Raw genomic sequence first — 25100 nt, 5'->3', positions numbered from 1 at the left:
CTTTCCCATTACCTCCATTTCTCTGGAGGCAGCTAGGGGAAGAGATGGAATAGGAGTCTTAGCCTCTAGACTCAGACCCTCTCATTTTACTAGAGGGGACACTGAGGCCCGGAGAAGGCAAGTGACCTGTCCCCTCCCCCCACCATCTGGGGGGACAAGCAGGTCTGGATGACTCCAGGCCTTTCCTGGGACCTGGTGCTGCCCCCCAGGCTTGGTCCAGCTCCGTCTGACTCTTTCAACCCTTGCAGTTATTGGCTCCATCAGCTGTTTCGCAGCTTTTGTAATGGGGTGGGGGCGGGGTAGGCATTGTCAGTGAGCTGTTGGGAGGGGTGCAGACAGTGAGCTCCGAGGGGAAAAGGACACTTGGGATGAGCCTGGAGAGAGGGCAGCAGTGTGACAGGGCAGGTGGCAGGCCCGAGGCGTTCCAGGGAACGCCACACGGCCCCAGGAGCTGTGACGTGGCTCAGTATTGCTGGAGTGCTGTGTCTGCAGGTTCCAGCTGCCGCCCAAGCTCTGTGGTCCAGATGGGCCGGAGTGCACGGCCTCAGATAACAGGCTCTAGCTTGAGAGTGTTCCCAGCCGTGGTCTCACTTTCCAGTTTTCATCTGACTCTTTTGGGGAAGGGGCCACTCAGCCCCTGCTCTGAGCAGTCAGGGCAGCCCAGGAAGGCCAGCCAGGTTGTGCACTGCGCAAGTCCAGGACATCCGTCGGGTAACCCTGAACATGGGTGGCTCCCATGGGCCTGTGCAAAGCAGCTCCAGGTTCAGTCATCTGATGGGTGACTAGCTGAAATGATGGAAACTCCCCTCTTGTTTTACTCTGTGCTCCAAGCACTGGTTGAAAGTGAGGTATTGCATTTGGATGACAGGCTTGGGTGGGAGGTCTCTGGATGAGAGTACTTTCAAAGAGTCAAATGTCCCCAACTCTGTGGAGTTGAAAGAGAGAAGGAGCTATTTATATCTTGCTCGCTGAGGGACTAACTGATTGAGGCCATGAGTAAGCGGGGAGGGGCTGAGTGGTGGGAGAGACCTCACTTTGCTTCATCAAACATTACAGTGAAATTTCCTGATCCCAGTGGAAAAATCCACCCAGTTTTCTGAGAGGGGAAGGTGGGGAGACCATCAGCTCTTTCAGCTACTTAGGTGGGGAGGAGTGGAGACTGTCTTCTTCCTTCTTTCTGATGCTGTTTTTCCAGCACCCAACCCCTCTTCATGTCTCTCCTCTGCTCCCCAGTCCTTCCCCCATCATTCATGCTCGCTCTTTATTTGGAGCCAGGGACTGAGGCTCTCTGAGTAACCTGCAGGCCCCAGCCCCCAAAGGCCTCCCTCTAGGCTCATGCTGGCTCAGCAAGCAGGGGCACCCAGCCAGAAGGTGACTTGGTATGAGAAGGTGGCCGCAGCCACTGGAATGGGCCTGGCACCAGGGGATACAGGGACAGGCACAGTGGAAATGTCACAAGTAGCCTGGGTGACAGCTAGCCTCTCTAGGTCCCCCTTTGGCTCAGTCCCAAGCATGGAGCAGAGGAGACTGGCCCCTTCCTGACCCCCTCCCCACTCGACTTCTTGTCTCTGCCTCTGGTTCCCTGTGGCTGGCTGTGATCCCTCTTGCCTGCATCCTGGCACCTTGAACTTGGGTTGCAGATGAAACCTAACGTTTATTGCCTTGAACTGGGGACACTGAGGCTGAGAATATTACGATGATGCCCTTGGCTGCATAGCCCCAGGTTGCTGTCAGAGGCAGGTGAGAGCCCAGGTGTCCACTCCAGCCCCTCTGAGTCCACCGGGCCCTGACCCTGGCTTTCTTGAGAAGCGGATGCTAATGGTGCTCAGCCCTCAGAGAATCCCGTCACATTCTGGAGCCGACACTACCACCCCATGGAAAGTACCAGATCATGGCTGTCTTGGGGAGCAGCCCTCAAGCAGTGACTGGCGGGAGGTGGTGTATACATGCTTGGCCCCCTTGCCCCCGCAGGGAGAGAACTGTGAGGCTGCTTCTGCACCACCTGGTTTCCCCAGGGTAATGACATGCCCTCTCTGGTCTGTCTCCCCTTCCCTGGCTCACTTCTCCATAATGCCCTGCCCTCAAACCTTTATCTGGGGGGTCTGATTCTGGGGATCCCCACCCAAGGTGCCCCCTGACAACCTGCCCTCCACCAACAGCCTAGGGAATCCCCGGGAGCATCTGGGTCTCTATGGACCCAGGTCAGTTGGTAACAGAGATTCAGAGCCTGGCCGCTAAGGTTTGCAGGCAGCCTTGATGGGGGCTGTCATGCCTGGAACCGAGTACCGATAGATGGTTTGGAGGGGCCATTTAAAACCTTCACAAAATTTAATTAAAATGGAAGGTGAGGGCTGCTGTCCCATGCTGACAGGTGTGGTGCTAATGATCAGGAATGATTAGATGGGAAATTGTGGAAAGTCTCAGGCTGGTTAACGAGATCTTGGTTGAAGCACTTCATTTTCATTTAATTTTATTCTTCACGAGGTCTCCTGGCCCCTCAACCCTGGAGTTGATCTCTGGGAACCCAAGGGCTGGCTTGAGAGGACACGTTCATGCTGGTTTTCTAGAGTAGGGTCTGGGGGAGTGGATGGGGAAAAGAGGTGGCCAGGGCCCCCACCTCTTTGAACACAGGCTCGCAGCCTCTCTTGTGCATCTGAATCACGTGAGGAGTAAGCAGAATCAGAGTCTGGGGCCCCAGCCCCTACAGATCTGGATCAGCAGATCTACACGAGGGCCCAGGAGTCTAGACTTCACCTGGCCAGGAGGTTCAGCTGTGGCTGGGTGGTTGACCGTACTTTTAGAAACCCTGATCCTCGAGTTCTGTTTGGAACTTGTTGTTGAGGGTCTTTGGGGTTCCTGTCCCACTACTGGGCCTTCCCTGTCATCTCACAGGCCTGAGAGTATGTCTAAAGTTCGATTTTGTAGAAGATGAAAACCGAGGCTCAGAGAGGTTAAAAGATTACCCCAGTGTCACACAGCTGGTAGGGAGCAGGGTGGGCCCAGGGCTCTCTGGATCCCTATCCTGCAGGGGTGGGGGTGGGGCAGGCTCACTCTCCTGGCTCCTTCTCTTTCCTTTTTTTAAAAAAAATTATTTATTTATTTTAATTGGAGGATAATTACTTTACAATATTGTGATGGTTTTTGCCATACATCCCTCCTCTTTCTGAAAAGAAGGAAGTGGGGCTGGGGTCTGAGCCACCCCCGACCAGACACCATGTGGTCTCAGGTAGCCTCGGGGCTGCCTGGGCCATGCCTGACTGTGCACCCCCTCTGCCTGCAGTGATGGGTGGGCCGGAGTCCCGTGGTGTCCTCCGCAAGATGAGTGACCTGCTGGAGCTGATGGTGAAGCGCATGGACACGCTGGCCAGGCTGGAGAACAGCAGTGAGCTACATCGGGCTGCCGCTGAGGGGCGTTTTGCCCTGGACAGGTGAGGGGGACCCAGAAGTTGGAGGGGCTCCTGGAGTGAGGGAGGGGCACCTGGAATCGGGGAGGAGTGGTACCCACTATACCAGGGATGGGGCCGGGGATACCACCTCAGAATGCATTTTATACACACACACACACACACACACACAGAGTAAATGCAAAGTGTGTGGTTTTTGCAAATCTTCCCTAAATGGCTTCCTGTTGTACGTTATCTGTGACAATTTTGAGCTCTGTCCATGTTGACCAGCATGTGTGACTGACGTGGGATGCAATGGCCTCAGTGGTCATCTGTCTTCCTCCCATGGACCTGAGCCATCTTTGCAAGAAGAATTGCCTGGTTTATGCATTCTAAATATTCCTCTGCTGAGGCCACAATATGCAGAGTTCCCTTAGGGTTTGTGCGGCAGCCCCATGTGCTCTGCCTGTCCCTGGGAACCGAGGTGGTGGTCTGAGGTGTGAGGTTCTCCTGATCCCCTGAGAATGAGGGGGCATGAAGCCAGGGCTGGCCCAGCTGGGAGTCCTGGCCCCCAGACTCAGATGTGGAGGAGACGAGGCTGCGACCCCACCAATCCCAGGGGACAAGCTGCACTTGACCTTTTATTAATAGATACTGGGCTCTTGATGAGCTGGAGCTGCTCATTGTGTTCTGAAAGTGAAACTGTTAGTCACTAAGTCGTGTCCGACCCTTGTGACCCCCTGGACTGTAGCCCACCAGGCTTCTCTGTCCATGGGATTCTCCAGGCAAGAATATTGGAGTGGGTTGCCGTTCCCATCTCTACCGGACCTTCCCAACCCAGGGGTTGAACCCAGGTCTCCTGCATTGCAGGCAGATTCTTCAGCATCTAAGCCACCAGGGAAGCCCCAATATGTTCTAACTGCTAAAAAATTAGTTTGAAACCCACACTTTTACACAATTTGGGAGAAGCTATACCTCAGCCAATGTGATTTGCTAAAAGTGTTCTGCTGCTGAAAAATGTGTTTGAAATCCACACTTATGGACAATTTGTGGGAAAAGCTATACCTCAGCCAATGTGTGGTATGTGAAAGCCGAAGCCATTTCTGAAGTTTGGGATTGGGTAAGATCAGAGGTGAGTGCTAGTCCCTGAGGGGTCCCAGCCTGGGGAGCCTGAAGCACAGCCCACTCCTTCGGTCTGGTGGGGGATCCTCGGCCCCATAGGCTGCCTGGGCTGGACAGCTGGCCCTGGGTCCCTACTTCAGCAGACTTCTGTGACTGCATGTTCTGGGTGACCAGTCAGGCCGGCCAGTATCATCATCCCTGTCCTCATGAAGGTTTCCCTGGTGACTCAGATGGTAAAGAATCCGCCTGCAATGTGGGAAACTTGGGTTTGGTCCCTGGGTTGGGAAGATCCCCTGGAGGAGGGCATGGCAACAAGCCCCATGGACAGAGGGGCCTGGCAGGCTACAGTCCATGGAGTTGCGAAGAGCTGGACACGACTGACTGACTAAGCACAGCCCAGTCCTCTTAATGCGTGACATTTACTCACAGCTCACCGTATCGTGTTGCTGCCGAGAGCTCGTCAATCCCACAGTGCCTTACGGGGGCTTTAATCCTGTAGAGGAGGAAACGGAGGCACAGCGGTGTTTAGGAGCTTGCTCACAGTGGCACAACTGCTGGGGAGCTGGGCCTGGCTCCGGGCTCAGGTCCGCTGGCCCCACCGGAAGCCCATCTCTAAATACCGAGCTCTTGGTGGCCGTTCATTAAATATGCATTTTCTGGGGGGTCTGTGTTTATCCCTTTGCAAGAATTTTCATATCAATTAGTAATAATTCGCGGTTCAGGAGACACAAATCCTTCGTGAGAACTTTGCTCTGATTTTTTTGTTTTGGGAAATGTAGGCGCTAAAATTACATTACTGGATGTAGAGAACAGAGAGGGGCACCGGGGGTCGGGGGGCGGGTGGGTAGGGAGGGGGATGAATTGGGAGACTGGGATCGACATATATACACTATTGATTCTGTGTATAAAATAGATAACTAATGAGAACCTACTGTAAAGTGCTGGGAGCTCTAGTCAATGTCCTAAGTGATCTAAACGGGAAGGAAATCCAAAGAAGAGAAGGTATAACTGGTTGACCTTGTTGTACAGCAGAAACTGACACAACACTGTAAAGCAACTATGCTCTAATAAAAATTAATTAATTAATAAATAAAATTACAGTTCTAGAGCCTGGGATTAAACGCAGTGGTGGGTATGAGGAGCTCGGCAGAATGCCCGGCTCCTGGTGGGAGCTCTTCCCCCTTGGGAAGTCGGGGTCCCTGGTTACGTGCTGTGGCTCTCCAGAGACTGAGCTTCTGATAGAAGAAACTAGAGATCTCTCTGCTCCTGAAATACGTCTTGGCACCATTGAAGCGCCAGGCACTGCTCCCGATGCTGGGGACACAGCAATGAGCCTTGTCCCCATTCCTGTGGGGAAGACAGACAGTAACTGAGAAAAAGAACGAAATGAGATGATGTAGCAATCCTAAGCCAAGCTCTAAGCATGAGAAAGCAGATGACTGGGAAAGAGGCTATTCAAACAGGGTGGTCTGTTAAGGCCCATGGGAGTGGGTGATATGTGAGCTCAATTCTGAATGAGCGGGAAGAGCCAACTATGTGAGGAGCTGGGGGTAGAGAATTTGAGGCAGAGAGAACAGCAAGTGCAAAGGGCCTGGGGAAGGAGCAGGTTTGGTATCTTTTAAAAAATATTTATTTGTTTGGCCACTCCAGGTCTTAGTTGCCGCATTTGGGACCTTTAGTTGCAGCATATGGGATCCAGTTCCCTGACCAGGGGTTGAACCCCAGGCCCCTGCATTGGGAGTGTGGAGTCTTAGTCACTGGACCATCAGGGAAGTCCCAAGCTTGATGTCTTGAAGGAAAGAAACCAGTGTGAAGGTCCACCTGGCCGAGTGGTGGGGGCTGGGAGAGGGCAGTGGGCAGGTGGCCTAGAGCTTTGTCAGTGATGGCAGGTGGCGTTGGGACCCTATTCTTAGAGCTGAGGGGTGTCTCTGGATGAGGGGGGTGTGAGAGGGGAAGAGAGGGGCTGGGGCAGAGACAGGTGGTGATGGTTTAGTCACTAAGTCATTTCCGACTCTTTGCGACCCCATGGACTGTAGCCTGCCAGGCTCCTCTGTCCATGGATTCTCCAGGCAAGAATACTAGAGTGGGTTGGCATGCCCTCCTCCAGGGGGCAGAGACGGGAGATGGAGGCAAAGGTGCTGGGCACCCCTGGACTCCCCCTGGGGTCTGAGGCTGCTTCTTCTCTGTGTGCACAGGGTGACCCTCTCTGCTGCTGCTGTGTCCGCTCTGATTTAGCCCCTCGCCCCACCTCTCATCCTTTCCACTTTCCCAGCTGTGCTCCCCCCTGCCCAGGCTGCAGATCCAGCAGCCTCTGTCCACACTGGTCTGTTCACCAGGGTGAGAGCAGAGGGCCAAGTGCTCCTGGGCTGCTGGGCCTGCCTCCTGGGCTGGGAGCGCTACCGCCAGCACACTCAGTGTCTCTCCCATTTCTTCCCGTCCCAGCCCGCCCTCCCTCCCCTGCTCTGCCCTTCATCTCCACCCGCTCCAGCTTCATCCCAGGAAATAGCAACAATCCATCATGACCAGCAGAGCCCATCAAACCCCACAGGCAGAGCCATAAATTTCAGGGACACTGTTGCTTCTGGCTTCAGGGAGCGAAGCGGTGGGTGTGTCTAGGGCACGCGGAGGCTGCCTGCTCACCCTTCCCATGGGCATGAACACTGCAGTCCTCTCCCCACCCTGACCCCACTCTGGATTGTCCAGCATGGAGCTGGCAGGTGAGAACCCTGTTGCCGCTGTGTTTCCAGCAAACTCTCAGTTATCTGCACTTGGATTTCTCATTTTGCAATTATCTGTGGCTTCAAAAAGAACAACCTCCACTGCCCCTCTTCTGCCCTTTGGAAGCTTCTCGGCTGTGCCTCCCACTCATGGCTGGTATATCCTTAGGAAAAGCAAATTCACTTTATTCAGCCTAGGAAAACACAATTCAGGTTTATTTGCCGATTTATTGCAAATGGCATCGTATTATGTATCCTAAAACCAAATAGTGATCTCTGAATTTTCTACAAGGCCTCTCTGCAGTGGCAAAGACAGCTGAGATTTCAGGCTCTCTGCGTTCGAGCCAGTCTGTATTTGTCGAGTGCCTACCGGGTGCAGGCTCTGGGCTGGGGTGTCGGGAATGGATGGAGGAAACCCAGAAGGCGGAAGTCAGCGTTCTTGTCCTCAAAGAGTGTCAGAACTCCTTAGGAGGAGGGAGCCAGCAACCCCTCCCTGTGGAGAAGGGACAGCAGGAAGGAAGATCCATCAGAATTATCATCTGTGAGTAAGGAGTTGAAGTTTTATTTTTTTCCCCCCAATTTTTTTAAAGCTTTATTTAACAACTCAAAAATGCTCCTGAGGGCTTCCCTGGCCATCCAGGGGCTAAGCCTCTGGGTTCCTGAAGCAGGGAGCCCAGGTTCCATCCCTGGTCAGAGAGCTAGATCCCACACGCCACTAAAGGTCCCGCACACCTCGGTGAAGACCAAGATCAAAGATCCCGTACGCCACCACCAAGGCCCGGTGCAGCCAAATAAAGAAGTAAATTAATGATAAGAATACGAAGCCTCTAGACATTCTCGGCCATCGCTGTGCTGGAGGGGCCAAGTGCCAGGAGTGTAGCTTCTGTGTGTGGGGGCGGGGTGTAGGACAGGGGACACGCGACCAGTTAAGATGACTTGGGGCGCAGTTTTAAAGGACATGCCCCACTTCTCATAGGCCCTGTGCTGGGTCCAGCCTCTGGATTAGCCCCTTCCTAACACGACAGATCTGGGAGTGTGGCCTCTGGGCTGGGGGAAGCTGGACTGATATGGGGGTGGGGGGAGATGTTGGTGACTGGTTGAGAGAGTCACTCCAGGGCAGACATCTGTCAAATGTGACATAAATGTGAAGGGTTAAACATCCCTAACAGGGACAAAGGTTCTCAGCATCCCACTGTATGCCATTTGTAAGACAGGCCTCCAAACCAGTGACTCAGAAATTAAAAATAAAAGGAAATGTATCCAGGACACACAAACGGAAAGAAAGTGAACACGGCAATATTTATACCAAACAAAGCAGAATTTGAGGCAAAAGAACATGTAACAGAACAAATAATTCTCCTTCATTATTGATAACAATCCCACGCTTAAGGAACTATTTAACTTATCAAACTGGGAAATATGTTTTAATTATAAGATTTTTATCACTAAGGATGCAGCCAAATAGACACATGTACTTTTAAGATTCTTCAGAGTCCTACTATTGGGATTTCCCTGGTGGTTCAGTGGTTAAGAGTCCGAGAGCTCCCAATGCAGGGGAGCCGGGGTTTGATCCCTGGTCGGGGAAACTAGACCCTACAGGCTGCAGCTAAAGATCCTGCCTGCTGCAATTAAGACCTGGCCCAGCCAAATTAATATAAGAAATAAAAGTAAATATTAAAAAAGAAATCAGTGGGGAAAAGGTCAATACGGTATGGACACACATGATGGAATAAAATGTAACCACTAAAATTACATTTAAAATATTTAATGGCTGGCAATGTTTTTACTCATCACACAGTCTAAGTAAAAGAGACAAGAAGCAAGGCATGTATAGTGGGATATCAGTGTGTCTGAAATAAACACGAGTGTGTATTGAGTCGCTTCAGTCCTGTCTGACTCTTGCGACCCCGTGGACTGTAGCCCGCCAGGCTCCTCTGTCCATGGGATTCTCCAGGCAAGAATTCTGAAGTAGGTTGCCATGCCCTCCTCTAAGGGGTCTTCCCAATCCAGGGATCGAACCTGTGTCTCACATCTCCTGCACTGGCAGGCGGGTTCTTTACCACTAGTGCCAGCTTGGGAAGCCCTAAGTAAGACATGTGAGATGTTAGAAAAGAAAATCCTCCAGGGGAACACTGGGCTCTGGGGTGGGGATAGGGGCTGTGTTCCCACAGTCTGGCTTTGCCCCACCAATGGGGTACCAGTCCCTTCCCCAAGTGATGAAACAACAGCCCAACTCCAGCTCTGTCCCTATCAACATTGGGAAGACTCTCTATCTGTCTATCTATCATCTAGCTATCCTGTCTTTCTGATACATACATGTGCATGTATGTGTGTATGTATTTCTCAGGGCAGGAGAGAAGGCGTCCTCTCTGCCGTTAACCAGGGAGGGGCAGGCGGGTCCTTGATCACGTGCTGGGAGCACTCTGATGGCATCAGACCTCTGATGGGAGTGAAGAGGGGTGAGCAGAGGAGGAGAGCAGTAAAAAAATGCAGGGAAGACTGGACATCAGGGCTGGGGGTTTCCTGCGTTCCGTGTGGTGTGTGTGAGAGGTAGACAGAGAGACAGGCCTGGAGAGAACCCGTCTCCTGTTCGTGGCGCTCGCGTTTCTGCTGCAGCGTTTGTATTTTGGTACATGTGTCTTCAGGCACCTGTGAACGCGGGTCTCTCTGTTTTAAAAGGAAAGCAATCAGTTTTATAATAAAATAACAACTCCCAGCAAGCACGCTGGCCAGCTGCTCAGAAATCAATATCTCATTAATTGAATGCAACCCTCATAAATCATGGGTGGAACTCAAGATTAAACCTCCTTCCTGCGGCTTCCTGGAGCGCTTGTGCTGAGGCCAGGGGACTGAGAACTGGAATCAGTAATGGCCTCATGAGGCTGGGAGGAGGGGCTGAGACTCAAGGGGGCCTTCTGGGGACCTGGCCTGATGGGAGGTGATGCCTGGAGCCGGTGTCCTGGGGGGAAGTGGCTGCCGGCTGGAGCCAGAGTTCCCTGCTCCGTTCTGGCCTCTGGCTCCTGGCTCTGAGTGGTGGAGGGGCAGAGGGTCCTGAGATCGGTAGGTGGCCTGTGGTGTTGGTTGCTTCTTCAGGGGACCCTGGGCCAGTGCTCAGAGGTTGGCAGCACCAGGGTCAGCCTTGGAGGGCGGCTGGCTCCAGGAAGCCACTTATGCCTGAGCATATTTAACCAATAGCAAAATTATATTTTATGACTGCATTGGCATAAATATGCTTATAGTAACATTACATATTAAAATCTTTTCCTGACCTACAATTTTTTCCTGATGTTTAGGGGAATGGAAACATTTTTGTGGACCCCTAAAAGCACTGTGGGCCCTGACAGTGCACCACCCTGGCCTGATGGAGAAGCCAGCCCTGCCACCACCCCAATCCCACGGTGACAACACTGTCAGCGGTGGGCAGCTGTACACCTTGTCCCCAATCCACCCCCCCCCTTTTCTTTTCCACAGAAGCATTTCCCAGGTCACAGATGTGCTGTGGTTTGAAGTCTCACAACATCTACTTTTGTTGTCATTAAAAAAAAAAACTTCCCAGGGAAAGAAGCCTAATCCTATATTATTTGAAAATAGAAAGTGCTGTGCAAATGCTAAGTCCAGTATAATAATAGCGACGCCAAGTAATTCTGTTTTGAACAAGTTGAACTTGTTAAATCAGACAGATGCCATCTGCGCTGTTTTAAAGCCCAGGCTGGTGATATGTTTTATGCAAAAAAAAAAAAATGCTTATCGTATGAAAATTGCTGAATCTCCCCAAAAGTGAAGTCCTTTGCTCTGTAGTTAAACTTATGAGACTTCCTCTCAAGGATGGGGTGACTCCTGGAGGTAGGGAGTGGGAGCGTCTCAAGCATTTATTGAGCACTTACTGTATACTGAGCCCTTGACAGTCAACTTCATGTCTAATCCTTGCAGTTCATCACTCTGTGAGGGAGCTAAAATTATTCAGACTTTATATGAGCTAACCCTGGGGCTCAGAGAGGTTAGGTTACTTGCCCAAAGTCACACAGCTCTCCAGTGGAACCAGGATTTGAATCCAGGACCTCTGACTCTGAGATCCTTTCTCAGTCCGATGCCTGCATGCTAAGTCACTTCAGTTGTGTTTGATTCTTTGTGACCCCATGAACTGTAGCTTGCCAGGCTCCTCTGTCCATGGGATTCTCCAGGCAAAGAATACTGGACTGGGTTGCCATGCCCTCCTCCAGAGGATCTTCCTGATCCAGGGATTGAACCCATGTCTCTTATGTCTCCTGCATTGGCAGGAGGGTTCTTTACCACTGATGCCACCTGGGAAGCCCTCCAATAAGTCTCCAAATAATGTGGACCCAGAAGCACGAGGAGTCAAAGGCTCCCCACTCCCCCATCTGCTCTTCATCTTCCATGAAAGAAGCAGCAGGATAAAGGCTGGGCCTGTGGATATGGTACCTATGAATATGATCTTGTTCAGAAATAGGGTTTTGGTAGATGCAGTCAAATTAAGATGAGGTCATACTGGATCAGGGTGGGCCCTAATCCAGTGCCTGGTGTTCCTTTAAGAAGAGGAACTCTGGACGCACACAGAAGGAGGCAGAGGACAGACAGAGACAGACCACCGCTGGCACCCCAGAAGCTAGGGCAGGTGTTCCCCCAGAGCCTCCAGGGGGAAGCAAACCTGCTGACACCTTGACTGCAGACTTCTGGTGCCCGGGGTGTGAGAGAAGACGTCTGTACTGCGCTAAGCCCCCAGTCTGTGCTCATTCGTTACAGCAGCCACCGGAAGTGAATGAAAGGCTATGCCATTTTCCAGGAGGGTTTGGAGAGCGTGGACTGGGCTGCCTGTGTACATATGTGCACACGGTGTACATGTGTGTGCACAGGTGTGTGTGGAGGGCTTGTCTCCCCCGCTTCCTGCCGCCTCTGCCTTTTGTCCCCACGCCCTTCCTCTCCTTAAAGTGGAGCAGGGAGGACTTCCCTGGTGACCCGGTGGTTAAGAATCCACCTTCTAGGGCTTCCCTGGTGATCCAGTGGTTAAGAATCCGCCTCCCAGGGCTTCCCTGGTGATCCACTGCTTAAGAATCCGCCTGCCAATACAGGAGGCACAGGTTGTATCCCTGGTCCGGGAAGATCCCACGAGCCGCAGAGCAACTAAGCCCGAGCACCACGACTACTGAGCCTGTGCTCTGGAGCCCAGGAACCACACCTGCTGAACCCCGCACGCCCTTGAGCCCGTGCCCCGCAAGAAGAGAAGCCGCCGTAGTGAGAAGTCCAAGCGCACGAACTAGAGAATAGCCCCACTTGCGGCAACTAGAGAAAAGCCATGTAGCAGTGAAGACCCCAACACAGCCTCCCCCCCAGAAAAAGAGTCCACTTTCCAGTGCAGGGGACATGGGTTTGACCCCTGGCTGGGGAACTAAGATTCCACATGTCAAGGGGCAACTAAGCACACACACCACAACCGAAGAAGCCTGAGCACCGCAACTCCTGAGCCTGCGCTTCGCAGTGAGGACCCAGCACAGCCAACGTTTTAGAAAAGGAACACGGTGGGGGGAGGGTGGCCTAAGGGGGCGGGTAGGAGGGGCAGCACTGTGCCTTTTCCGGTGGAAGGTGGGGTTTGAAGATCCCAGAGGAGCCCAGCTTGGGAAAATCCTCCTTCCTGTAGTTCTTATTATGTGCGGCAAGGAAGACCCAGTCCTTGTAAAGGGATAAACGGAGCTTAAACTTGGCCTGCAAAGCCAGAGGAAGTGGTGAAAATCAAAGGGAATGGAATTACTGTCTTCAGAAAAAAGGAAGCGGCCTTCTGGAGGGGGGCCCCCAGAGCCCTCCTTGCTGTGAGCCCCACGTGCCAGCCGAGTGGAATCTGTCTCAATAGAAGTTTTTGCTGTGAAATAAATACTGCATCTGATATCTAATAAACTCCTCTAGAGAGGAGTGGTGATCAACACCAGGGAATAAATTCTCCAAAAATTAAGGCAGTGCCAGTGTTGATGGTGAGTCGGAGGCCTGTGATGTTGTGGCAGTGAACTCGTTTAGGGTCCTGGGAGAATTCATTCTTGGGAATCCAGCAATAATTTTACTAGAGGTTTTAATAGTTGGTAAGTCCCCAGGCTACTTTGTGTGGAATTTATTTTGGCAAGATACAGCCCTCCCCCTGGGAGAAAAATAGAGAAAAAGACTCAAGGCGGCCGGCTGAGCCCAGGAAAAGGGCCTCCATCACCTGGGGGTCCCCAAACACATCCTGTCCAGGCTCTTGAAGGAAATTCCTCTCCCCATGTCAGCCCGAGCGCTGACCTTGGCCTGGCACCTGCAGGTGTGGGTTTTCCCAGAGGTGTGCCAGGTGGGCATGTTGATGGTTAGTTAGCGAGCTCTATCGACCCAGGCTGAGACAGCAGCGGCCCCATTTCCTGGCCTGACTATCGGTTGCTGCATTTCCGTTCAGCGCAGGTTGGCGTTTGGGTGCTGGGGGCCCTGCAGTCCTTTGTAGGAAGGCTGGGCCCTCCTCCCCCTGCCCCCTGGGATGGCATCTCCACAGGCTCACCCTGGCTTCTCCCTCTTAGGCTCCCTGCCGGGACTGGCCTCATGGAGCGGATCCAGGCCATCGCTCAGAACGTCTCGGACATTGCTGTGAAGGTGGACCAGATCCTGCGCCACAGCCTGCTCCTGCACAGCAAGGGTGGGGGCCGGGGGCGCCTTGAGACCTCCAGGACAGAGTACAGGGTGGTGGGAGTCTGGGGTGGGGTCTGATTTCTCCCTGCAGCAGCTCCTCTGACTCCTGGGGGTCCTGCCTTGGGCTCTCAGTGGGGTGACCCCACCATCCCTGGGTGGCCCCTCCATTCCTCTGATGTGGGGGCTTCGTCAGGCTGGGAAGCCCCTCTCAAGAAGTCGGGAGTACATTCAGATGTGTACCTGAGGTCTGCCCCTCCAGAGAACTGGTCTTTAAGCATTCAGGCCAGCTCCTCATTAGCCTGAATGCCTAAGGAGGGTGGGCACGGTGGCAGAGGGGGCAATTCAGGCCCAGGCCACCCCTGGCAGGTGGCCTTTCAGGGAAGAAAACTCAGGTCAAGGGCAGTGTGTGTGCCCACGCTTCCCCTTCCCACCCGCCTTGTGGTTTCTCTGCCGGGCTCCTTTCCGGACCCAGGTCCTCAGCAAGCTGGCCTTCTCTCCCTGCAGTGTCTGAAGGCCGGCGGGACCAGTGTGAGGCGCCCAGTGACCCCAAGTTCCCTGACTGCTCAGGGAAGGTGGAGGTGAGGCCTGGGGCTGAGGGTTGGGGTGGGGTGACCAGGAGAAGCAGGCCCCTCCGCGGGGGCTATGGCCAAGATTAGCTCTGGGGCTCTGCTAGCAGCAATATCCACCACCGAGGGGCTCTCTGCCCAGGCTCCGGACCCTCACACTGCCACTAGCTAGCAGAGGCCAGCCACAGAGGAACTGCTTCTCTGCCTGGCGCACCAACTGAATTTCCCAGAACGGGTCATGTTTTGGGGTTTTCGGTACTGTCTTACAGCAGACAAGCTATTAAATATACATATGCCACCCCCAGCAGTCCGATTCCCAACAATTTCACACAAGGAGTGGACCTCATTCTCTCTCCCCATCCTTTCTAGCCCAGCTGGACTGAGAGAATCCATCCCCCCTGCCCAGAGCAACACCCCCCTCCGGCACCACCCCCGGTTGCATGGAGTCTGTCTGGGGAGCCAGTTCACAGGCATAAAAGCCAGCCCCTCACTGGTGCTGAAATCCCTGAGTGGGGCGCAGTGGCACTGCAGACCCCTTCTTGGGGACCACGTGGGGGCCACTGTGGATGAGTCCTGGCCTGGCCGCAGCCCTGCCCCCTGACCTTGGCATCAGCCGAACCTGACTCTTGGTTGTGGATGGAGAACAAATGATGGGGGCCCGCCAGGCCTGCAGCTGCTGCACCTCCACTGTTTGACCGCATGTGTCCTGACCTGGCCTCATTCCTGCTGGGTCCTTCTCTTTCTGGGCCTGGGGGGTGGTGGTCCAGTCTGGCCTTCCCTGAGTTTCTCAGCGGCCGAGACACAGGGCTAGGTCCTAGGACCCTGGTCCATCCAGTCTCTCTTTGCTTCTGGCCTTGCTGCACCTTTAGGATGGGCTCCAGGGACCCTCTCCTGGGGGACCTCGGGGTCCCCAAGGACATGCACACAAGGGGGTCCCGAGGGCACACGAGGGACTGTGCTGGCCCCCTGGTGCAGGCTGGCCCTCTCCACAGTGGATGCGCGCCCGCTGGACCTCTGACCCTTGCTACGCCTTCTTCGGGGTGGATGGGACCGAGTGCTCCTTCCTCATCTACCTCAGTGAGGTCGAGTGGTTCTGCCCCCCGCTGCCCTGGAGGAACCAGACGGCCACCCGGAGGGCTCCCAAGCCCCTCCCCAAGGTCCAGGTAGGCGTGGGAGGTGGCTGGGTTATGCTTGGGGGACAGCAGGGGACACTTTGCCCCTGGGTAAGATAAGGCCAGCTGGCCCTGCCTGGTGGGTGGGCTGGTCCCGGCCTGCCAGCCTGCGGGTGCCCGTCCCAACTCCTGCGGAATGCTGCAAAGCTGAAACTACTTGAGGGGCAGGCTGGGGCCCTGGAGGCACCTCCCTTAATGGACTGGAATAATAGTAATAATAGCTGTCACTCATTGAAGGCTTCCTGTGTGCCAGACACTTTATTTGTACTTAAATCTCGCAGCAGTCCTTACACAGTCTTATTTAACAGATGACAGATCTGAGGTCTGGAGAGCTGAGTTAACTTCGTTAAGGCATACAGATACTCTGGCTCCGCTGAAAGGCAGCCTGGCTTCTCTGCCCTTGGAGCCCCGGCTCTGACCTCGACCTCACTGCCTCCTTGTCAGAGCTGGGATCCTGGGAACAGGTCACAGCTGACCCCCTCCTGAAGGGCCCAGGACCGGTGGCTGACTGGAGCTGGGCTGAGACAGACTGACGCAGCTGGGGAGTGAATGTTGGGGGGATGAGAGCGGGGCTCATGACTCTTAGAAAAGTGGGAGGAGCTAGAACAGACCCAACCTCACAGGGAAGATGCCCTGGGTGGCGGGTGATGGTGGTGGTGTAGCTGCTGGCCGGAAGTTAGAGAACTGAGGTCTGGACCGCCCCCTCCAGGCAGTTTTCCGGAGCAATCTGTCCCACCTCCTGGAGCTGATGGGCAGCGGGAAGGAATCGCTAATCTTCATGAAGAAACGCACCAAGCGGTTCACGGCCCAGTGGGTACTGGCCGCCCAGCGCCTGGCGCAGAAACTGGGGGGTGTCCGGAGGGACCAGAAGCAGGTACCTCATCCTCCCAGTGCATTCAAGGAGCTGAGCTTAGTGAGCTGAGGCCTCAGGCTGCCAAGGGGACCCTGGGTCTACCCTTAAAAGACTTGTATTGTGTTTATTTGAATTTGAGCTGGGGTGGTGCAGCGGCAGAGTCAGGATAGATGCGTGTGTTGGCCGACCCTTTTCAAGTTTGGGGCAGAGTGACACCCTCTCCCCTTTAGGAGTCCTACATTCTGTGGGCATCTTGTCCTTGTCAGGCAGAAAAGTCATGTCATTTGCCTGGAATGTTGGGGATAATGTTGCCTGTTTGGGGGAGTTCCTCAGCTCGTTTCTTCCTCCATCTGTCTGTCCATCCATCCATCCATGCAATAAATACTTACCTGACTTTCTCATTCACCCTATTTATTTCTTTCAGAGCCCTTGTCATTTCATGAATTATCTCTTTTCTGTGTTTACTGTTGTCTGCCTCTTTCATCTGGAACATAAGCGCCTTGAGGGCAGGATGTGACCGTCCTGTTTACCTATGTCTCCAGCGAGGTCACCCTGCCGCTTGGTCCCTCCACTGTGCCCTGGCGCCAGAAAGCACAGCCGGGAGGGAGCCCATGTCTTCCGCTGGCTGGGTCTCCCTGGGGGTGGCCGGGCCAGGGGCTGCTGCTCCTCCAAGCTGACCCTCTGTGTCCCCCCACCCCCGACCCCACCAGATCCTCGTCCACATCGGCTTCCTGACGGAGGAGTCTGGGGACGTGTTCAGCCCGCGGGTGCTGAAGGGCGGGCCTCTGGGGGAGATGGTGCAGTGGGCAGACATCCTGGCTGCTCTCTATGTCCTGGGCCACGGCCTCCGGATCACAGTGTCCCTGAAGGAGCTGCAGAGGTGAGTGCGGGAGAAGTGACGAAGGGGAGCCTGTCCCCAAGAGCCCAGCTACTGCCAGATGGCGACATTCCCCATAGCTTTCTCCGCCTGCTCAGTCTGCCTCCCGCCTTCACGTCTCAGCGCTGACCCCCCGTCATTCTGGGGGACACACCAGAGAGCGTATTTGCTCAGTGCTGTTCAAACAGGGTCCTATTCTCCATCTCAGACCTAAGGGGAGCCCTGTGATATGTGCTTAGGGGCTGACAGATACTGGTTTGTGGAACCGAGCCACGTCATCAGATAGGGTCCCCGCTGCTCCCATCCTGGGTGACTTTTTGCAGCCTCAGGGGTCCTCTTCTGGGGCTGGGCTTCTTCATGGGGGCCAGGAAGACCTGGGGACCGGGGGAGGTGGGCCAGTGATGCCTAGCCCTTCCAGTGCTTGCCTTTCCAGGGCCCCTCTGATGCTGCTTGAGGTGGGAGATTGATGGTTAGAGGGGATAGGATTGTGTGTGTGTGTGTGTGTGTGTGATTAGGCTCAGTTTTAACCACTGTATTTGTGGGGTATAGAAATATGTAAGATATTTCTTATTTTATCTACCAATATCTATTATATGCTATTTGATACGTGCAAAAATATACGTACCATATGTCACAAAGCATAAGAATGAAGTGATCTATGCTTCTGCCACCCAGCTGCAGAATGAGAACATTACCAGGACTCTTGTGTTCACCTGGGGGTTTCTCTCACCCATCCCTCTCCCCTCAACCCTACCCAGCCCTGGAGGAAACCTGGAACTTGGATTTTGTGTTTATCATTCTTTTGCTTTAAGAAATAAATGTGTTCCTTTGTTGTTGTTGTTGTTTTACAAATTCATGTATCAATAAACAATATATGATTTAGGTTTTATTTTGGTTTAATTTGAGGTTTGTAAAAATTCTCCCTACTGATTGTAGCCTCCAAGGTTTGTTTTCTTCTCTCATCATTAGATTTCCAAGATTCCTCCATGTTGCTGCCTGTAGCTCTATGCCATTTGTGTTTGCTGCTGTATAATATTCCATTGTGTGAATATACCACAATTATTTATCAATTTTTCCCATCTGTAGACATTTCACCATGTTTTTACAAGTTATTTTGAATGATACTATCTGTGGTGGACATTTTTGTACATGTCACCTGGTATCCCTGGGTCAGAGTTTCTCTTGGGTATAGACTGAGTTTTTTCTTTGGTATAGACTTAGGTGCACAATTGCTGGGACTTAGGGTGTCTAAAAATTCAGTCTGACAAGAAAATGCCAGTTGTTTTCCTACGTGACTGCACCAGTCAAGTCCTTCCATGTGTAGGTTTCCAGGGGGCTGCATTCTTCCTCACACTTGGTGTTATTGGGCTTTCTCACTGGGGGTGTGGAGTGGTATTGTGGGATCTTGTTACGGTCTTAACTTTCATTCCTTGACAACTGACAAGGCTGAGCAATTAGTCATATGCTTGGCTGTCCTTATTTCCTCTTGATGAGACACCCATTCATGTCATTGGTCACTTTTCTGCTTTCCTGTTTATCTTTTCCTTATTGAGTTGTAGGAGTTCTTTATATATTATAGGTATAAATCCTGTGTAAGTTATATGTGTTTTAAAATCTCCCAATCTAATTTGTGGCTTGTCTTTGTTAATTTCTTTATGTCTTTTTTTTAAGGAACGAAAGGTCTCAATTTTAATATATTCAAAGTTATCAAAACATTTTCTCTATGGCTTGAGATTTTGTGCTTGGTGAATTTCTATTCCTTTCACTGGCATTGAAATGAGACTGTCCTAATTTGTCCCAGAGTCTAACTAAGGAGACTTCTCAGGTGGCTCACTGGTTAAGAATCTACCTGGCAATGCAGGAGACACAAGAGATGCGGGTTCAATCCCTGGGTTGGGAAGATCCCCTGGAGGAGGAAATGGCAACCTGCTCCAGTATTCTTGCCTGAAAAATCCCATGGACAGAGGAACCTGAAGGGCTGCTGTCCATGGGGTCACAAAGAGTTGGACACAGCTGAATGACTAAGCACATAACTAAGGAAGGCCCCCAAACTGTTTGCCTGCAAACTGAATTTTCTTCATCAGCCCATGAACTTACTCACAGGTGGTTTAAAAATGTAATTCCTGTCTAGAGCCTGACCACCACCTGGATGGTCTGTTAGTTCTGGATGTCTCTCTCTCTTTTCTTTTTTTAATGGGCATTTTTGTCCTGGCCACAAATGCTGATGCTTTGTAGCAGAGAAGCGGTGGAGAGAGGAGGATGCTGGCGGGGACCAAGCCATCGACAATACTTGGTTGACAGGGCCCAGGGAGCACTGGCCTTGGGTGACTCAGAGTCTGCCAGTGACTCAGGTTGTCAGAGAGGGTCAGGGGAGAAGGAGGCTGAGACTGGGGTGTGCTGTGAGGCTACCAAATGACCTAGTAGTTTGAAGGTTTTCATCACCATGGCTTGAAATTCATCCCTCTAGTGGCTTGAAATTCATCCCTCTAGAATCATCCTTTTTTAAGTTGATGTGCTTGTCTCCAGTAGGCTTAGGAAAGATGGAAAGTGTCTTCAGAGAGGAACAGCATGTGTAAGTGTGGATGTGGAAGATGGTCTGCTCTGTAGGGGGAGAAGGTGACAGGGCCTGACAAAGGGGCTGCATGGTTGTGGCAGCATTTGGAAACACATCCCAGGTCAGGAGCAGCGAGTTCTGGGGGAGGAGGTGCTACTTGGAAACAGCAGCTCCGCCCCGCCTGGTTGAATCACCTGAGTGGGAATGAGCTAGGTTGGGAGCTGTCCCGGAGGCTGGTGCTGAACTGTCAAGCGGGAACCAGCCGCACGTCCCCCATGCTGGCTCTCACCCTGTGGCATCTTGTTGTCAGACAAGCTGTTCCCATTGTGCGGGCCACTTCAGAGCTGGGTGTGCCCTCTTGCTGCCCGCCAGCACACACTGCTGCTCACCGTGCTGTGCCCGCCCCTGTTCCCTCTGAACAGAGAGCTGGGGAGACACGTCTACGCTGTGGAGCAGAACACTGCAGAAGCAGCTGACATTTGCAAGTAGTGAAAAGAGGCATCTCTTCCTGGCCTCAAAGCTTCCTACGGGAAACTCAGATGGGACGAGGGAAGAGGAAGAGGAAAGAGAAAAGGGACCCAAGGTGCAGGAAGTCAGAGAAATCTCAGACAACTTAGGATGGCACAGCCAGTGCTGTGGGAAGCCAGACCTGCCTCAGGCAGAGCAGTAAACAAGGGTTTGGGGACCCTTGTCCCCAGGTCACCAGAAACCCCAAGATGCAGTGGGAAGAATCCTGGGGTTGGGGACTGTCCAGAGCCTGCATCTCAGGCTCTGCCACACACAAGTCCCCTGCAAGTGTGGAGCATCCTTCTATCAACACCACCAGCACCTGGCTCCACCTCTAGGTTAGATGAATTCATGTTTATCAGCATTAGCTGGACTCCTCCCTTCTGACTGTGCATCTTCTGGGGCCAGGGAAGTGAGAACTTCCTTTCCTAACTGCTCCCTCGGGGAATGGGAAGGCTCCCTGCATGGTGACAGCCCAACATCACACTTAGAGAGCCATCTTTGCGTGAGAGAGCAGCTGTTTGACAAGTCTCCCTAAGAAGCAGAAATTTAAAAAACATTTTATTCATTTGTTTTATTATTTAGTTTTGGCTGTGCTGGGTCTTCGTTGCTGCATGTGGGCTTTCTCTAGTTGCAGCGAGCAGGGGCTACTCTCTCGTATTTAGTTTGGCTGTGCTGGGTCTTCGTTGCTGCACGTGGGCTTTCTCTAGTTGCAGCGAGCAGGGGCTACTCTCTCATTGCAATGCATGGGCTTATCGTGGTAGTTTTTCTTGTTGCAGAGCATGGGCTCTAGGGTGCCCAGGCTTCAATCACTGTGGCATGTGGGCTCAGTGGTTGTGACACACAGGCTCTAGAGCACAGGCTCAATAGTCCTGGCTCATGGGCTTAGTTGCTCTGTGGTATGTGGGTTCTTCCCAGGCCAGGGATTGAGCACATGTCTCCTGCACTGGCATGCGGCTTCTTTACCACTGAGCCACCAGGGAAGCCCAAGAGGCAGGGCTTTTAACCCGGTTGTTCTGTTCAGCCCCTGCTGGGATGTCTCCTCTTCCAGCCTCGACCCTGAGTCCTTACCTTCCCAGAGTACTTCCTCTTCCTCTGGCCACTCACTGGGGCCCGCTAAGCCTGTGATCAGTGAGGTTGCTGATGTCCATCACAGGGCCAGAGCAGTGAAGATGGGGGTCACTGCACTTGGGCAGTCCCAAAAGTGAGGCTCTTGTGAAATACACCTGAAGTAGACCCCTGCTGCCATTTCTTTCACTGCACATGTGCATCTTCACGCATGCACGCATGCCCCTGTGCACAACCACATAGGTACACCCTTGTATGTATGCGCACCCCTGTGTGAAGATGCATGCCTCCACACACTTGCAAACACACACCCTTGCACATGGACATACACATACCCCTACGTATGATATTCAGCCCATGGCACACTTGTGCATATCCATGCACACAAGTACACCCCCATGCACACAACCCCCACAGAGGATCCATATTTTCCACATCCACCAGTGTGACACCCATGCAGATCTGAAACTCCCTGGAGCAGGAGCTCTAGAGAGAGGTCACCCCATCTCCACTTTGCAGTTTGTTAAGCTGGCAGGCCCAAGGCAATGCCCAGACACCTCTGCCCTGGGCACCCTGTGGGGTGTACCTGCCACAAAGGCTCTTGCTCAGATGGGGCAGAATTGTGTAAACAGCTTGGCCACCCGAGGGAACAGTCTCAGGAAGGTTTTTTCTAAATCTGATACCAGGTACAATTTAAGATAACTGAAAGAATAAAAATTAAAAAAAATTAAGAAAAATTAAGAAAACCTCCTTCCCCAGGAGACATAGTACAGTTATGTCTATAAAATTAACAGCCTCTGCTGTGTTGAAATTCATTTCAGGTAGGAATTCTTAACCCTGGCTGTAGTGGAACTGCCTTGGAAACTTACCGGCCTTCGGGTGTTTTGGTGTCTCTGATTTAATTGGTCTGGGTGGAGCCGAGTATCAGGGTTTCAAAGCTTCCTCGGGTGATCTATGATCTAATGAGCAGTGATGGTTGGGAATTAGAAAAGTTGAGGTTGTGGTTTTTGACATCGCATCCCCCACCTCCCAGTCTGTTTAGCAGGATAGCTATGCGGTTAAGATACTGCAGTGTGTGAATGGTTACTGAGGAACAGGCCTGGGGTAGGGGCTCAGTGCCTTAGAGGATTTGTGAAAAGATGTGTGAATTCCTCCTGAGCCTGCCTTTGCATACTTGAAAGCACCCATGTTATCCCTTGGCTGCAGGGCAGGGGCCGAGTGGAGGAGGCAGCCCAAGGAGGTAACCCCCAGAGGTGGCCCAGGTAGTAGCGCCTCTTGTACCCTTCGTGGGACATTGTGCAAACCTGCTGACTTGGAATGTATTGGGTTGGCCAAACAGTTCCTTGGTGGTTTTCCGTAACATTGTATGAAAAATCCTGAATCAACTTTTTGGCCAGCCCAGTACTTCATGCCACACCCTCTCTTGGATGTTCTTTTTCATGGTGACAGTTGCTGGTTGGGCCTAGCCTATGAGCTCCCCAAACTCATTCTCTGCCGGAACCACCCGAATGCTGCATACATGCAGGCCTTTCCTTGGGTGGACGTTAACATACAGAGGTGATTTAGTTTGCTAGAGTTGCTGTAATGAACTACCCACAGGTTGGGAGGTTTAAACAACTGAAGCGGGTGTTCTCCCGCTTCCGGATGCTGGCAGTCCGAGATCATGGTGTTGGTAGGGTTGGTTGGTTCGGAGGCTTTGAGCTTCTGTTGGTTGTCGGTGACCTTTGGTGTTCGCTGGCTTGTGGAAACATCAGCTGCATCGTTGCCTTCTTCTGCATGTGGCATGCTCTCTGTGCATGTGTCTGGGTTCAGTGTCCAGATTCGTATAAGGACACCAGTCATGTGCGATCAGGACCTATACTAATGACCTCATTTCAACTTGGTCACCTTTGTAAGAATCCTACCTCCAACTAAGGTCCCATTCTGAGGTTCTGGGGTTAGGACTCCAACATATGTTTGGTGAGGGGACAACAAGGCAACCTGTAGCAAGATGGTGACCGTTTGAGCCTAGAAAGGGGTCACAGGCGGAGAGGTCACTGAATGCAGGCATGGTGCTGCCGTGGGTTCTGCAGGAGGTGGGATCATCCGGGGGTCTCATCTCCCAGCCTGGCAGAGCCATCCTACACAAGAGGCACCAGGGTCTTGTGAAAATAGGTCAGCAGGATGTGCAGATAATCCGAATTCTGAGAGTCACGGCTCGGCTCCTGCCGTAGAAACGTCTCCCTGGGCCAGCGAAATGCCCCGCGTGGGGAAGGCAGCAGGATGAGGACGCTGCCCATACATTTGTTGTAGTTTATTCACAGATGTTCGCAGCAGATGTCTTGGTCACTGACTCGACAACGAGGCTGGACAGACGAGCCCGTTTTCTCTGCTCCTTGTGTTTTGGTGTTTTAATTAACTGACGCGCTGGCGTGATGTTTGGGGCAGTGCACGGCATCCACATCTGGTTTCGCTTCCGCAAGATGTTTCCAGGGTGATAGTGGTGGCGGCGGCACTGCGTGGGGACAGTGGGCTCTGATCAGACTGCAGCTCGGAGATGTCAGGCAGTCCTGCCCGTGCCTTGCACATGTGGCAGCAGGAGACACGAAGCCAGAGCCCCTGTTGGCTGCATCTGAGACATCCCCAGGGATGTCTGGGTCCATGGTGGGCATTTTAAAATGAAGCCTTTCCCCTTCCCGCCTGCCCAGGATCAGCTGTGCTCATCCATTTTATTTGCATAATTTCAAGCATCATTAATAGTACATGGCATGAGGAAAAATGACTGAGCTCTTCCTCCCTCCATGAGTGAAATTGGGTTTAGTAGAAAATTAGTTGACTTAACTGGCAAATGATGAAAGCTTGAGAGGAGAATGTTTAAATAAGGAGGGTGAGGAGGGGAGACTCTTAGCTGTCAAGAACCGGCCCTGGTGGAAATTGATCTCTTGGCCTTTCTGTTTGCTCAATGTTTGTTCAAGGGAAATACTGGGGAGGGTCCCTGGAGAATGACGAAGGCAGGGACCACATCCTGTCCTTTGTACTCAGCCCAGCTTGACCAAGCTGAAGCCAGTAAACCCTCTAAGCTGCCAGTCCCGGCAGGCCTCAGGGTTGTTTTTTGATTTTTGTTTTTTAATATTTACTTATTTGGCTGCACTGGATCTTGGTTGCGGCATGCTAACTTGGTTGTAGCGTGTGGGATCTAGTTCCCCGACCAGGAATTGAACCCAGGCACCCTGCATTGGGAGCTCAGAGTCTTAGCCACTGGACCACCAGGGAAGTCCCTGTCAGTTCAGTTCAGTTGCTCAGTCGTGTCGTGACTCCATGGACTGCAGCACGCCAGGCTTCCCTGTCCATCACCAACTCCCAGAGCTTACTCACACTCATGTCCATCGAGTCAGTGATGCCATCCAACCATCTCATCTTCTGTCGTCCCCTTCTCCTGCCTTCAATCTTTCCTAGCATCAGGGTCTTTTCCAAGGAGTCAGTTCTTTGCATCAGGTGGCCAAAGTATTGGCATTTCAGCTTCAACATCAGTCCTTCCAGTGAATATTCAGGCCTGATTTGCTTTAGGAAGCCCCTGTGAGCATGTTTAAATGCTGGTGTGAAGGAGCCAGAAAAGGGAGTGGTTGAAGCTCCAGGAGGAAAGAT

The 25100-nt window shown here is 52.6% G+C and overlaps 1 protein-coding gene across 1 annotated transcript in view; it reads left to right on the top strand.

Moving 5' to 3' along the window:
• MGAT5B (alpha-1,6-mannosylglycoprotein 6-beta-N-acetylglucosaminyltransferase B) overlaps positions 1-25100 on the top strand; it is a 66427-nt gene that overhangs the window by 9913 nt on the left and 31414 nt on the right. Inside the window, exons 4-9 of the mRNA XM_052658242.1 lie at positions 3281-3428; positions 13771-13886; positions 14384-14457; positions 15438-15608; positions 16327-16491; positions 17181-17350. Coding sequence (XP_052514202.1) covers positions 3281-3428; positions 13771-13886; positions 14384-14457; positions 15438-15608; positions 16327-16491; positions 17181-17350 — 844 coding nt within the window. The remainder of the gene's footprint in view (positions 1-3280; positions 3429-13770; positions 13887-14383; positions 14458-15437; positions 15609-16326; positions 16492-17180; positions 17351-25100) is intronic.

This window comes from Budorcas taxicolor, chromosome 19, assembly GCF_023091745.1.
Source record: "Budorcas taxicolor isolate Tak-1 chromosome 19, Takin1.1, whole genome shotgun sequence".
Classification (NCBI taxonomy): Eukaryota; Metazoa; Chordata; class Mammalia; order Artiodactyla; family Bovidae; genus Budorcas; species Budorcas taxicolor.
The sequence above is the reverse complement of the archived record's forward strand: the minus strand, read 5'-3'. Positions and strand labels throughout refer to the sequence as shown.